Consider the following 14469-nt stretch of genomic DNA (forward strand, 5'->3'; position numbering starts at 1 on the left):
ATTTGAAATCTCAGTAAGCTTTTAAGAAACACTAGTAATATTCTTTCATTTTTTTTTTATTGACAGACAAACCAGGACCTTCAGGTGGGCCAATTGAATTTAAAACTGTCACTGCTGAAAAGATAACTCTTCTCTGGAGGCCTCCAGCTGATGATGGTGGCGCGAAAATCACTCACTACATTGTAGAGAAGCGTGAGACAAGCCGTGTTGTGTGGTCTATGGTGGCTGAAAATCTGGAAGAGTGTATTATTACAACCACCAAAATTATCAAAGGAAATGAGTACATCTTCCGGGTTCGAGCTGTGAACAAGTATGGAATTGGCGAGCCATTGGAATCGGATCCAGTTATAGCCAAGAATGCCTTTGGTGAGATACAATTTATTAGTTAACTGAAATACATTACAAATTTAGTCATCAGCTATTCTGTGAATGTTCTCTCAAAATAGTTATATTATTTTTATTCTATTTTATATCACATTGTATCTCATAACTATCCTCTTCATGGGGTAAGAAAGAGACAAAATGAAATGATTTATTTTTAGATAGGATTTAAAATCAAAATATATACTCATGTTGATCTTATATACTGGTCTTTTTGTTTCTAAATAGTTACACCTGGGCCACCAAGCATACCAGAGGTGACAAAGATTACCAAGAATGCAATGACTGTTACCTGGAACAGGCCTGTTGCTGATGGTGGTAGTGAAATAAGTGGCTATTTCCTTGAAAAACGAGACAAGAAGAGTCTAGGGTGGTTTAAAGTACAAAAGCAGACTATCCGTGACACCAGACAGAAGGTAACAGGACTCACAGAGAACAGCGACTATCAATACCGGGTTTGTGCTGTCAATGCTGCTGGAATGGGTCCATTTTCTGAACCATCTGATTTCTACAAAGCTGCAGACCCTATTGGTAAGTACTCACAAATGAAGCATCCTTTGTGTGGCCAAGCTGAATGTTACTGTGTTGTATAATAACCATCTTGTGAATGGTCATTCCAGATCCTCCGGGCCCTCCTGCCAAGATCAGAATTGCAGATACAACTAAGTCATCCATCACCCTTGGCTGGAGCAAACCTGTCTATGATGGAGGCAGTGCTGTTACTGCCTATGTTGTTGAGATGAGACAAGAAGAGGAGGAAGAATGGACTATTGTCTCTACCAAAGGAGAGATTAGAACTACAGAATATGTGGTATCTAATTTGAAACCTGGAGTTAATTACTACTTCCAGGTGTCTGCAGTAAACTGTGCTGGACAAGGAGAGCCTATAAAAATGACTGAGCCTGTACAAGCTAAAGATATACTTGGTATGTACAACTGGTATGATGATGCTTTTATTAGATTACTTTCAGTCCTGATTTTCTTGCTTACTTTATGTCTATTTTGTGTCTACAGAGGAACCAGAGATCGACCTAGATGTGGCTCTCAGGACCTCTGTTATAGCTAAGGCTGGTGAAGATGTACAAGTGTTGATTCCCTTTAAAGGCAGACCTCCACCTACTGTCACCTGGAGAAAAGATGAGAAGAACCTTGGAAGCGATGCCCGATATAGCATTCAAAATACTGATTCATCTTCATTACTTGTGATTCCTCAAGTTACTCGCAATGATACAGGAAAATATGTCCTGACAATAGAAAATGGAGTTGGCCAACCAAAGTCTTCAACAGTGACTGTTAAAGTACTTGATACACCTGCTGCCTGCCAGAAACTGCAGATGAAACACGTGTCCCGAGGCACAGTCACTTTGCTCTGGGATCCTCCTCTCATTGATGGAGGATCTCCCATAATTAATTATGTCATTGAAAAGAGAGATGCTACCAAGAGAACATGGTCTGCTGTGTCACACAAATGTTCCAGTACAAGCTTTAAGGTAACAGATTTGTCAGAGAAAATACCATTCTTCTTCAGAGTTCTTGCAGAAAATGAAATTGGAATCGGGGAACCCTGTGAAACTACAGAGCCAGTAAAGGCTGCTGAAGTACCTGCTCCTGTACGTGACCTCTCAATGAAAGATTCAACAAAGACCTCTGTTATCCTGAGCTGGACCAAACCTGACTTCGATGGTGGAAGTATCATCACAGACTATGTTGTGGAAAGAAAAGGTAAAGGTGAACAAACATGGTCACATGCGGGTATAAGCAAAACCTGTGAAATTGAGATTGGCCAACTTAAAGAACAGTCCATCCTGGAATTCAAAGTGTCTGCTAGAAATGAGAAGGGGCTGAGTGATCCTGTCACTATTGGGCCACTTACAGTGAAAGAACTTGTAATTACACCAGAAGTCGACCTGTCAGAAATTCCTGGAGCACAAATCTCTGTGAGAATTGGACATAATGTACACCTTGAATTACCTTATAAAGGAAAACCCAAACCATCTATCAGTTGGCTGAAAGACGGTTTACCACTGAAAGAAAGTGAATATGTTCGTTTCAGCAAAACTGAAAACAAAATTACCTTGAGTATCAAGAATGTCAAGAAAGAGCATGGAGGAAAATACACTGTTATTCTGGACAATGCAGTGTGTAGAAATTCATTCCCCATTACAATTATCACTCTTGGACCACCATCAAAGCCCAAAGGACCCATTCAATTTGATGAAATCAAGGCTGACAGTGCCATCATGTCCTGGGACATACCTGAAGATGATGGAGGGGGAGAGATTACATGTTACAGCATTGAGAAGCGGGAAGCTTCACAAACTAATTGGAAGATGGTATGTTCAAGTGTTGCCAGGACAACTTTCAAAGTTCCTAATCTGGTCAAAGATGCTGAATACCAGTTTAGAGTCAGAGCAGAAAATAGATATGGAGTCAGTGAACCACTTGTCTCAAACATTATTGTTGCAAAACACCAGTTCAGGATTCCTGGCCCCCCTGGAAAACCAGTTATATACAATGTGACTTCTGATGGCATGTCACTGACTTGGGATGCACCAGTATATGATGGTGGTTCAGAAGTTACTGGATTCCATGTTGAGAAGAAAGAAAGAAATAGCATCCTCTGGCAAAGAGTTAATACATCACCAATATCTGGAAGAGAATACAGAGCTACTGGACTAATAGAAGGACTGGATTACCAATTCCGTGTTTATGCTGAGAATTCTGCTGGCCTAAGTTCACCTAGTGACCCAAGCAAATTTACCTTAGCAGTTTCCCCAGTAGGTAAGTGACTATTATTTATTTAAATGTTTAAGTCCGCAACTGTGCTTGTAATAAATTGATCAAACACTGCTTTCTTCCATATATCACATTCTTACCTATCTGCCTGTCACAAGTGAACTGGTCATATAAAGCAAGAAGAATGATTTTTAAGTCAATTTAATAAAAATAATTTGAAGTTCCCTGAAAGACTAGAACAGGAAACTTGAAACTAATGACTGTATTCTGAAATTTCACTCATTACTTTTCTTCCATTGATGATTGAGAAATGGAGTAATACTGCATTTAACTTCCTTCTAATTTTTTAGACCCACCTGGCACTCCTGACTACATCGATGTCACCCGGGAAACTATCACACTTAAATGGAACCCTCCATTGCGTGATGGAGGCAGTAAGATTGTGGCCTACAGCATCGAGAAACGGCAAGGGAATGATCGCTGGGTTAGATGCAACTTTACTGATGTCAGTGAATGTCAATACACAGTTACAGGACTGAGTCCTGGGGATCGATATGAGTTCAGAATCATTGCAAGAAATGCTGTTGGAACCATAAGCCCACCTTCACAGTCATCTGGCATTATTATGACAAGAGATGAAAATGGTAAATATTTTTAACTGATTTCCAAAATGCATTCACATTTTAGAAAGTTTTTGAGGAGGTTTCTTACATATGTCTCTGGTTTGTAATCCAACAGTTTAATGAAAATCTAAATAAAATATTAGATTCTACCATAAAAAATAATAAAAATAAAGAAATGTTGTTGGCCCCTAGACTGTGAAAGAGGCACAGAAATATCATTTCAATACAAACTACCCCAGGTTGCTATGTGGATGACATAGATCTTTTTTACCTCTTAGATGAAAACAAGAACAAATGTAATTGACTTCAGTTATTTTTACCACGTGTATTTTTGCTCAAGTCCCATATAAAATGCACCTAAGTAGAAACAGGGGTCTTAGCTTTGAAATTAGAAGTCCACCAATAATAGCTGTCTACACTGGAGTTATTAAGAAACAATGTACACCAAATTACACAATCATCACTTTTCTTAGATACAGCTGATAGCTTCTAACAATAGCATTCGGAAGTAAATAACTTATAGCTATTTCACTTCTGTTCTTGCAAATGGCAGTGAAAAATAAATAACATGACAAGTGTAACAAAGGAAATATCTTATAATATGCAAATCTTTGCCAGCATCCTCTGGCATAAATAATCCAGTAGTCTGAACTCTAATTTTTTTCAACCTTAGTTTCAAAGCTGCTTTTGCTAGTCATTCCTTCCCAGGATTTCTGATAGAGCACTAATGATAAAACACATTCATGTGTGTCTTTATTAAGCCAAAATAAAACATACTATTCTTTTCTGTATCTTTTACAGTTCCACCAACAGTAGAGTTTGGCCCTGAGTACTTCGATGGTCTTATAATTAAGTCTGGAGAGAGCCTTAGAATTAAAGCTTTGGTGCAAGGAAGACCAGTACCTCGAGTAACTTGGTTCAGAGATGGAGTAGAAATTGAAAAGAAGATGAATATGGAAATAACTGATGTCCTTGGATCCACCAGTCTCTTTGTTAGAGATGCTACTCGGGAACATCGTGGTGTCTATACTGTAGAAGCCAAAAATGTATCTGGCTCTACAAAAGCAGAGATTATTGTGAAAGTACAAGGTATTTTTAAAATAACTTTTCAATGTTAAAATGTATGGGACTTGGGTAGGGACAACTTAATTATACCTTACTGAACAGGAAAATAAACTAACTCTGTAAACTTTTGCTTATAGATACACCAGGAAAAGTGGTTGGGCCAATAAGATTCACCAATATTACTGGTGAGAAGATGACCCTGTGGTGGGATGCACCACTCAATGATGGCTGTGCACCTGTCACTCACTACAACATTGAAAAACGAGAAACTAGCAGACTTGCTTGGGCACTGATTGAGGATAAATGTGAAGCTCACAGTTACACTGCTATCAAATTAATAAATGGCAATGAATACCAGTTCCGTGTCTCTGCAGTTAACAAGTTTGGGGTTGGCAGACCACTTGAATCTGACCCTGTGGTTGCTCAGATACAATACAGTAAGTCTATTTTCACTGAGTGGTGCTATAATACCATAAGCTTAACTTTTCAAGCAAATATATCTGATTTGTGTGTTCATTTTCCTAATTTTGCAGCTGTTCCTGATGCCCCTGGAATTCCAGAACCTAGCAATGTAACAGGCAACAGCATTACTTTGACATGGGCAAGACCAGAATCAGACGGTGGCAATGAGATTCAACACTATATCCTGGAAAGGCGAGAAAAGAAAAGCACAAGATGGGTAAAAGTTACCAGCAAACGGCCAATCTCTGAGACAAGATTCAAAGTCACTGGTCTAGTCGAAGGCAATGAGTATGAATTCCATGTCATGGCTGAAAATGCTGCAGGAGTAGGGCCTGCAAGTGGTATCTCAAGACTAATTAAATGTAGAGAGCCTGTGAACCCACCAAGTGCTCCCACAGTAGTCAAAGTGACAGACACATCAAAGACAACCGTGAGCTTAGAATGGTCCAGGCCAGTCTTTGATGGTGGCCTGGAAATAATTGGATACATTATAGAAATGTGCAAAGCTGACTTAGGAGACTGGCACAAAGTGAACACAGAGGCATGTGTGAAAACAAGATATACCGTCACAGATCTGCAAGCAGGTGAAGAATACAAATTCCGGGTTAGTGCTATCAATGCTGCTGGAAAGGGAGACAGCTGTGAGGTGACTGGTACAATTAAAGCAGTTGACCGATTATCAGCTCCTGAATTAGACATTGATGCAAACTTCAAGCAGACTCACATTGTTAGAGCTGGGGCTAGTATTCGCCTCTTCATTGCTTATCGGGGCAGACCTACACCTACAACAGTATGGAGCAAGCCAGACTCTAACCTTAGCATCCGAGCTGATATCCATACAACAGACTCCTTCAGTACCCTTACAGTGGAAAACTGCAACAGAAATGATGCAGGGAAATATACCCTTAGTGTGGAAAACAACAGTGGCACTAAGTCTATCACGTTCACTGTGAAGGTGCTAGACTCTCCAGGACCACCTGGTCCCATTACGTTCAAGGATGTGACCCGGGGATCTGCAACCTTGATGTGGGATGCTCCTCTCCTTGATGGTGGTGCCCGAATCCATCACTATGTGGTAGAAAAACGAGAAGCAAGTCGCCGTAGCTGGCAGGTGGTCAGTGAAAAATGCACTCGCCAGATCCTCAAGGTCAGTGATCTGACAGAAGGAGTTCCGTACTATTTCCGTGTTTCTGCAGAAAATGAGTATGGCATTGGTGAGCCCTATGAAATGCCAGAACCAATTGTAGCCACAGAACAGCCTGCTCCACCTAGACGACTTGATGTCATTGACACTAGCAAATCATCTGCAGTCTTAGCTTGGCTTAAACCTGACCATGATGGAGGCAGTCGAATCACTGGCTACCTGCTGGAAATGAGACAAAAAGGATCTGACTTCTGGGTTGAAGCTGGTCATACCAAGCAGCTGACTTTCACAGTGGAGCGCCTTATGGAGAACACTGAATATGAGTTCCGGGTGAAGGCCAAGAATGATGCTGGCTACAGTGAACCTAGGGAAGCTTTCTCGTCTGTCATCATTAAGGAGCCTCAAATTGAGCCCACTGCTGATCTCACTGGAATTACCAATCAGCTCATAACTTGCAAGGCTGGAAGCCCATTTACCATTGATGTGCCAATCAGTGGTCGTCCCACCCCCAAAGTAACATGGAAACTGGAAGAGATGCGACTTAAGGAGACAGATAGAATGAGTATCACAACAACAAAAGATAGGACCACCCTATCTGTAAAAGACAGCATGAGAGGTGACTCTGGCCGATACTTCTTGACCTTGGAAAATACAGCTGGTATTAAAACGTTCACCATCACAGTTGTGGTCATTGGAAGACCAGGTCCAGTAAGTGGACCTATTGAGGTCTCATCTGTGTCAGCTGAATCATGTGTCCTGTCATGGGCTGAACCTAAAGATGATGGAGGCACTGACATTACCAATTACATAGTTGAAAAGCGTGAGTCTGGTACAACAGCTTGGCAGCTTGTCAATTCTAGTGTCAAGCGTACTCAGATTAAAATCACTCACCTCACAAAGTACAAGGAATATTCTTTCCGTGTCAGCTCAGAGAACAGATTTGGTGTCAGTAAGCCTCTGGAATCAATACCGATAGTTGCTGAACATCCATTTGGTAAGAAAACTAAAATCATACTACATTCTCTCTTCCTATTTCTATTGAATTTTATCAAATTGTACTTACATTTGATATCTTTGTTTATACTTAGTCCCACCAAGTGCTCCTACCAGACCCGAAGTCTACTATGTATCTGCCAATGCCATGTCTATTCGTTGGGAAGAACCCTACCATGATGGTGGCAGTAAAATTGTTGGCTACTGGGTTGAAAAGAAAGAACGGAATACCATTCTTTGGATGAAAGAAAACAAAGTGCCATGCTTAGAGTGCAACTACAAAGTGACTGGTTTAGTTGAAGGACTGGAATATCAGTTCAGAACATATGCACTTAATGCTGCTGGTGTTAGCAAGGCCAGTGAAGCTTCGAGACCTGTAATGGCTCAAAACCCAGTCGGTAGGTATGAAAATCAAAGGTTAGCTGGGAATATGGCCTAGTGGCAAGAGTGCTCGCCTCGTATACATGAAGCCCTAGGTTCAATTCCTCAGCACCACATATATAGAAAAAAAGCCAGAAGTGGCATTGTGGCTCAAGTGGCAGAGTGCTAACCTTGAGCAGAAAGAAGCCAGGGACAGTGCCCAGGCCCTATGTCCACGCCCCAGGACTGGCAAAAAAAAAAAACAAAAAACTCAAAGGGTAATCATGTTTATTATAACTATTTGTACTAGAACTCAGCGGTGTATTTTTAACCTTTTCTTTGCATTGCTTCTAGATGCACCAGGTAGACCAGAAGTGACAGATGTCACTAGATCAACAGTGTCCCTGATTTGGTCTGCTCCAGTGTATGATGGAGGCAGCAAGGTGGTGGGCTACATCATAGAACGTAAGCCAGTCAGTGAGGTTGGAGATGGCCGCTGGCTGAAGTGCAACTATACCATTGTATCTGACAATTTCTTCACTGTGACTGCTCTCAGTGAAGGAGACACTTATGAATTCCGTGTGTTGGCCAAGAATGCAGCAGGTGTAATTAGCAAAGGATCTGAATCCACAGGCCCAGTTACTTGCCGAGATGAGTATGGTAAGAAAGAGTCAATATTCTCCTTTTACATGATCACAGTTTTTGTGGAAATGAACTCAGATATTCATTCACATCCATTTTGTCTGTCACAGCTCCTCCTAAAGCTGAACTAGATGCAAGATTACAAGGTGATCTGGTGACCATCAGAGCAGGTTCAGATCTTGTTCTTGATGCTGCCATTGGTGGCAAACCTGAACCAAAAATTATCTGGACCAAAGGAGACAAGGAACTAGACCTCTGTGAAAAAGTCTCTTTGCAATACACCGGCAAGCGAGCCACTGCTGTGATCAAGTTCTGTGACAGAAGTGACAGTGGGAAATACACATTAACAGTGAAGAATGCTAGTGGGACCAAGGCTGTGTCTGTCATGGTCAAAGTGCTGGGTAAGCATATCAAATGGCCTTGCATGATTCCAGCATTTTCATGTGTGCACAGAAAGAATACTCTTCTTGTCCTTCTGTTTCAGATTCCCCTGGGCCATGTGGAAAACTCACTGTGAGCAGAGTGACAGAGGAGAAATGCACTTTAGCGTGGAGCCTTCCTCAGGAAGACGGAGGAGCAGAAATAAGTCACTACATTGTAGAAAGACGAGAGACTAGCAGGCTTAACTGGGTGATCGTTGAAGGCGAATGCCCAACGCTATCATATGTAGTCACCCGACTCATCAAGAACAATGAATACACATTCCGAGTGAGGGCAGTAAACAAATATGGCCCTGGTGTGCCTGTTGAATCAGAACCAGTTATAGCCAGAAATTCATTCAGTGAGTATTAGTATTTTTAAAACAATAGGATGATTGAAATGTAGTGGGATGAAGGGAGAAAGGTGATCAGATTATTTGTGACTTTAATACAATACTGTCATCCTTATTTTCATAAAATATAGCTATTCCATCACAACCTGGCATACCTGAAGAAGTTGGAGCTGGCAAAGAGCATATCATCATTCAATGGACAAAACCTGACTCTGATGGTGGCAATGAGATCAGCAACTACCTAGTAGACAAACGTGAAAAGAAGAGTCTGCGCTGGACACGTGTCAACAGAGACTACGTGGTGTATGATACTAGGCTTAAGGTGACCAACCTAATGGAAGGTTGTGATTACCAGTTCCGGGTGACTGCTGTGAACGCCGCTGGTAACAGTGAACCCAGCGAAGCTTCCAATTTCATCTCATGCCGAGAACCATCATGTGAGTTCTAAGAATCAGACATTAACTAATGCCCATCAAAACCATATGACACTGAGCCAGGCTAAGTATCTAATCAATGTCAGGCTTTCCTCGGAGATGTGTGACACGAGGAGCAGCTAGAACAATGCAGACTCATCCATAATGCCTTTCTGCTGTTCACCTCCACCACCCATGATCCATCTGTGTAGTTTCTGAACAGTCAGCAATTCCAGGTTTTAAATAGTTTGTAAATTTTCAGTTTCTACATACTTTATCATCCACTCGTAATTTTTTAATTAAAGCGTTTTAATTCCTTTCTCTGTTCAGATGTTAATGCTGAGATCATATTTAGTTTTATAAGCTTCCCCTGTTTTTCCGTGGGGTTTTTTTGGCTCATGAATTTTTGTTTGTCATGGAAAATGTAAGAGTGGAATATTAATACATTTCAGTTTAGTTCTGTAATGTAGGAATTTTTCAAAAAAATATTAAAAGATGGACTGGAGCTTTTTCTTTGTGAATAGAAACTGGATGCCGAAGTGAAAAAAAAAAAAAACATATGACAAGGTCAGGCATGATGGCTCATACCTGTAATCCCAGCTACTCAGGAAGATGGGAAGATTATAGTTTCATACTAGCCCCCCACCACACACACACACAAAAAAAAATGTGAAGCCCTATTTCAAAAATAACCCAGCCCAGTGCCAGTGGCACACACCCATAATCCTAACTACTTATGGGGCAGAGAGCTGAGGATTGCATTTCAAAGCCAGCGCAGGCAGGAAAGTCCATGAGACTCTTATCTCCAATTAAACCATGGGAAAACTGGAAGTGGTGCTACAGCTCACTTAGTAGACTGATAGTCTTGAGCTGAAGAGCTCAGGAATAACACCCAGGCAAAACTACAATTTAAAAAAAAAACTAAAAGCAGAAGACTAAGGGTCTTTTATACAACCACTGATTTAAGTGGTAGAACACTTGCCTAAAATTCACCAGGCTCTTAGTCCAATCTCCAGCACTGAAAAAAAAAAGATAATTTTCCACCATAGTTAAAAGACTTATGAAAAGCAAATGTGTAGGAAAAGCATTTACTTCTTTTACTTATAAGTGTAATCTTAATATAGCCTAAGTTAGAAAGCACATTATTATTTATATGATGCTAGAAATTACCATTGCTGAAGATTGTTGCAGTGTTTTTTTGTTGAATGAAAAACAATTATTCTACTGTCAATATGAAAGGAATACTTTATAAAGCTTAAGGATAGAGAAAATATGGTATGCTGATAATAGGTAATGCAAGGGGGGAAAAAGGCAGAATCCTCTTTGAGAAGCTTAGCTCTAACATAAAATACCTAGTATTCTAATAGGTCACTAAAGAAGAAATAGTTATATGAGCTTCAAATACAAGTAAACACTCCTTTTATGCAAACTGAGTCCCCGAATTAAAAGTCACAAGGTATTGAGAGTAAGAAAGTGAGGATGAGGGGCTGGGAATATTGCCTAGGGGTGAGAGTGCTTGCCTAATATACATGAAGCCCTGGGTTTGATTCCTCAGCAACACATATATAAAAAACGACCAGAAGTGGCACTGTGGCCCAAGTGGCAGAGTGCTAGCCTTGAGCAAAAAGGAAACCAGGGACAGTGCTCAGGCCCTGAGTTCAAGCTCCAGGACTGGCAAAAACCAACCAAACAAACAAACAAAAACTACTCAGAAAGTGAGGATGAGGAATTTGATTTCTGTATTCATTAGAAATGTAGAGATGTCAAGTGATATTAACCTAGGGAAAGATGAGCAAAATAAAATGCCTTTGCTAATAGGTGAAGCAATGAGCTTAGCTAACAGAGAGCAATATACCATAACTAACAAAGTAGTAGGAAAGAAACATCTACCTTCTAGTACAAATTAATTCTTACAATAATAGCAATAATATAGCATACAGTCTTGCCCTAGAAAGTCAGAACTGAATTACAAAGATGGTCTTGATGAATGTGGATAATACCTTTGTGAATCTTCCAAACTAAATATACAATTCCTCAAGTGTAACACTTACATCCCACTTTTCAAATTCTACAGACACCCCTGGACCACCTTCCGCTCCAAGAGTTGTGGATACTACCAAGCGCAGCATTAGTTTGGCATGGACCAAGCCCATGTATGATGGGGGTGCTGACATCATAGGATATGTTCTTGAGATGCAAGAGAAGGACACTGCTGAGTGGCTGCGAGTGCATACCAATGCAACTATAAGAAATACTGAATTCACTGTGCCAGACCTGAAGACAGGCCAGAAATATTCCTTCAGAGTTGCTGCTGTGAATGTGAAGGGTATGAGCGAGTACAGCGAAACAATTGCTGAAATTGAGCCTGTGGAAAGACTAGGTATTTATAATACAAACTTTTGATGGATTATTTTTCTCATTCCATCTGTTTATAAACTAATTCAATTTTGATGTTTACTTTCCAGAAATACCAGATCTGGAGCTTGCAGATGATCTAAAGAAGACTGTGACTGTCAGGGCTGGGGCCTCATTGCGCCTGATGGTGTCTGTTTCTGGAAGACCACCTCCCATCATCACATGGGTCAAGAAAGGCATTGACCTTGCAAACCGGGCAATTATTGACAACACTGAGAGCTACTCTTTGCTGATTGTGGACAAAGTTAATCGGTATGATGCTGGAAAATACACAATTGAAGCTGAAAATCAATCCGGCAAGAAATCAGCAACAGTCCTTGTTAAAGTATATGGTGAGTATTTTTCTTAAAATTAAATCTCTAAAAACATATACTTTGATCCTTATTAATTATCTCTGTAAAGAGAATTTTTACCTTTATTGATTCTATTTCCTACCAATTTTTTTTAAAAAAGATACTGCCAACCAATTAGGCAAAGAAGAATTATGAGTGTTGCATATTCTGTTTTTTAGATACTCCTGGTCCTTGTCCTTCAGTAACAGTTAAGGAAGTATCAAGAGATTCTGTGACCATCACTTGGGAAATTCCTACGATTGATGGTGGGGCTCCAGTCAACAATTACATTATTGAGAAACGTGAAGCTGCCATGAGAGCATTCAAAACAGTAACTACCAAATGCAGCAAGACGCTTTACAGAATTTCTGGACTCGTAGAAGGAACCATGTACTATTTCAGAGTGCTGCCAGAAAATATTTATGGCATCGGAGAACCTTGTGAAACATCTGATGCAGTTCTGGTCTCAGAAGTACCTTTGGTGCCTACAAAACTAGAAGTGGTCGATGTCACCAAATCCACTGTCACCCTTGCCTGGGAAAAACCACTCTACGATGGTGGTAGCCGACTCACTGGATATGTTCTTGAGGCCTGCAAAGCTGGCACAGAAAGATGGATGAAGGTTGTTACTTTAAAACCCACAGTCTTAGAACACACCGTTATTTCCTTAAATGAAGGTGAACAGTACTTATTTAGAGTGAGGGCACAAAATGAGAAAGGTGTGTCCGAGCCAAGAGAAATTGTCACCCCTGTGACTGTACAAGACCTCAGAGGTATGTACTGAATACTCAAACAACAGTAACAGCAAATAAAATATTCACAATTCATAATGCCTCATTAGGGGTAACATATAATACTTCTTCCTTTCTTTCTCATAGTGTTGCCAACAATTGATCTTTCTACAATGCCTCAAAAGACTATCCATGTCGCAGCTGGAAGACCAATAGAGCTGGTGATACCTATTGCTGGCCGTCCACCTCCTACTGCTTCCTGGTTCTTTTCTGGCTCTAAACTTAAGGAATCAGAGCGTGTCACAGTTGAAACTCACACTAAAGTAACTAAATTAACCATCCGTGAAACCACTATAAGAGACACTGGGGAATACACACTTGAATTAAAAAATGTTACTGGAACTACATCAGAAACCATTAAAGTTATCATTCTTGGTAAGAATGTGTGACAAAGACACAAGCAAGTTGATGTTTGGTTACCCCATCTAATTTGAAGTAAAAATTAATTTTCTGGATGTTTTCTTTCACAGACAAGCCTGGTCCACCAAGTGGACCTATCAAGATTGATGAAATTGATGCTACATCGGTTACTATTTCCTGGGAACCACCAGAATTGGATGGCGGTGCCCCTTTGAGTGGTTATGTGGTGGAACAGAGAGATGCTCATCGCCCAGGCTGGCTACCAGTTTCCGAATCTGTAACTAGACCAACATTTAAGTTTACCAGACTCACTGAGGGGAATGAGTATGTGTTCCGTGTCGCAGCCACAAACCGCTTTGGGATTGGCTCTTACTTGCAGTCTGAGGTCATAGAATGCCGCAGCAGCATCAGTAAGTCCTTGAACCCTCCCACCACTCTCTCTACCTTTGATTCTGAATATTCCTATAAAGGAATTTGCTGTAAGTAGACCCTAATGTAGAGAAAAAAGCTCACAAATAATCTCCAGAATTTTATTTATTTATTTTTGCCAGTCCTAGGGCTTGAACTCTGAACTTGGAGCCTGGGCCCTGTCTCTGAGCCTCTTTGTGCTCAAAGCTAGTGCTCTACCACTTGAGCCATAGCCACAGTGCTACTTCTGGCTTTTTCTGAGTAAATGATTGGTGATGAGAGTCTCACACTTTCCTGCTGGGCCTGGCTTTAAACTATAATCCTCAGATCTCAGCCTACTGTGTAACTAGGATTACAGACATGAGCCCACCAATGCACAGCTTCCAGAACCAAAGATTTCTAAACCTTTTTTTTTTAGAGGTTTCCTTTATACAAAGAGAAAAGGGTCAGAAAAGAATAGATAATATAGATAGGTAGGTAGGTAGGTAGATAGACAGATAGATAGATAGATAGAGGACTAGATTAAAAGAAAAAATACAAAGTGAATATATAATAAATGTATAAAGTTGAAG

General features: G+C 40.5%; 1 protein-coding gene across 1 annotated transcript in view; it reads left to right on the forward strand.

The window, feature by feature from the left end:
• Nucleotides 1-14469, forward strand: part of Ttn (titin) — a 285277-nt gene that overhangs the window by 255347 nt on the left and 15461 nt on the right. The window contains 18 exon segments of the mRNA XM_048345167.1: nucleotides 67-366; nucleotides 610-912; nucleotides 1002-1307; nucleotides 1396-3162; nucleotides 3468-3761; nucleotides 4542-4829; nucleotides 4943-5242; nucleotides 5339-7405; nucleotides 7500-7802; nucleotides 8119-8424; nucleotides 8517-8807; nucleotides 8891-9187; nucleotides 9310-9615; nucleotides 11666-11971; nucleotides 12057-12338; nucleotides 12518-13111; nucleotides 13217-13504; nucleotides 13600-13899. Of these exon segments, the coding sequence (XP_048201124.1) occupies nucleotides 67-366; nucleotides 610-912; nucleotides 1002-1307; nucleotides 1396-3162; nucleotides 3468-3761; nucleotides 4542-4829; nucleotides 4943-5242; nucleotides 5339-7405; nucleotides 7500-7802; nucleotides 8119-8424; nucleotides 8517-8807; nucleotides 8891-9187; nucleotides 9310-9615; nucleotides 11666-11971; nucleotides 12057-12338; nucleotides 12518-13111; nucleotides 13217-13504; nucleotides 13600-13899 (8898 nt within the window).

The sequence above is a fragment of the Perognathus longimembris genome, chromosome 4, assembly GCF_023159225.1.
Source record: "Perognathus longimembris pacificus isolate PPM17 chromosome 4, ASM2315922v1, whole genome shotgun sequence".
In the NCBI taxonomy this organism is placed as follows: Eukaryota; Metazoa; Chordata; class Mammalia; order Rodentia; family Heteromyidae; genus Perognathus; species Perognathus longimembris.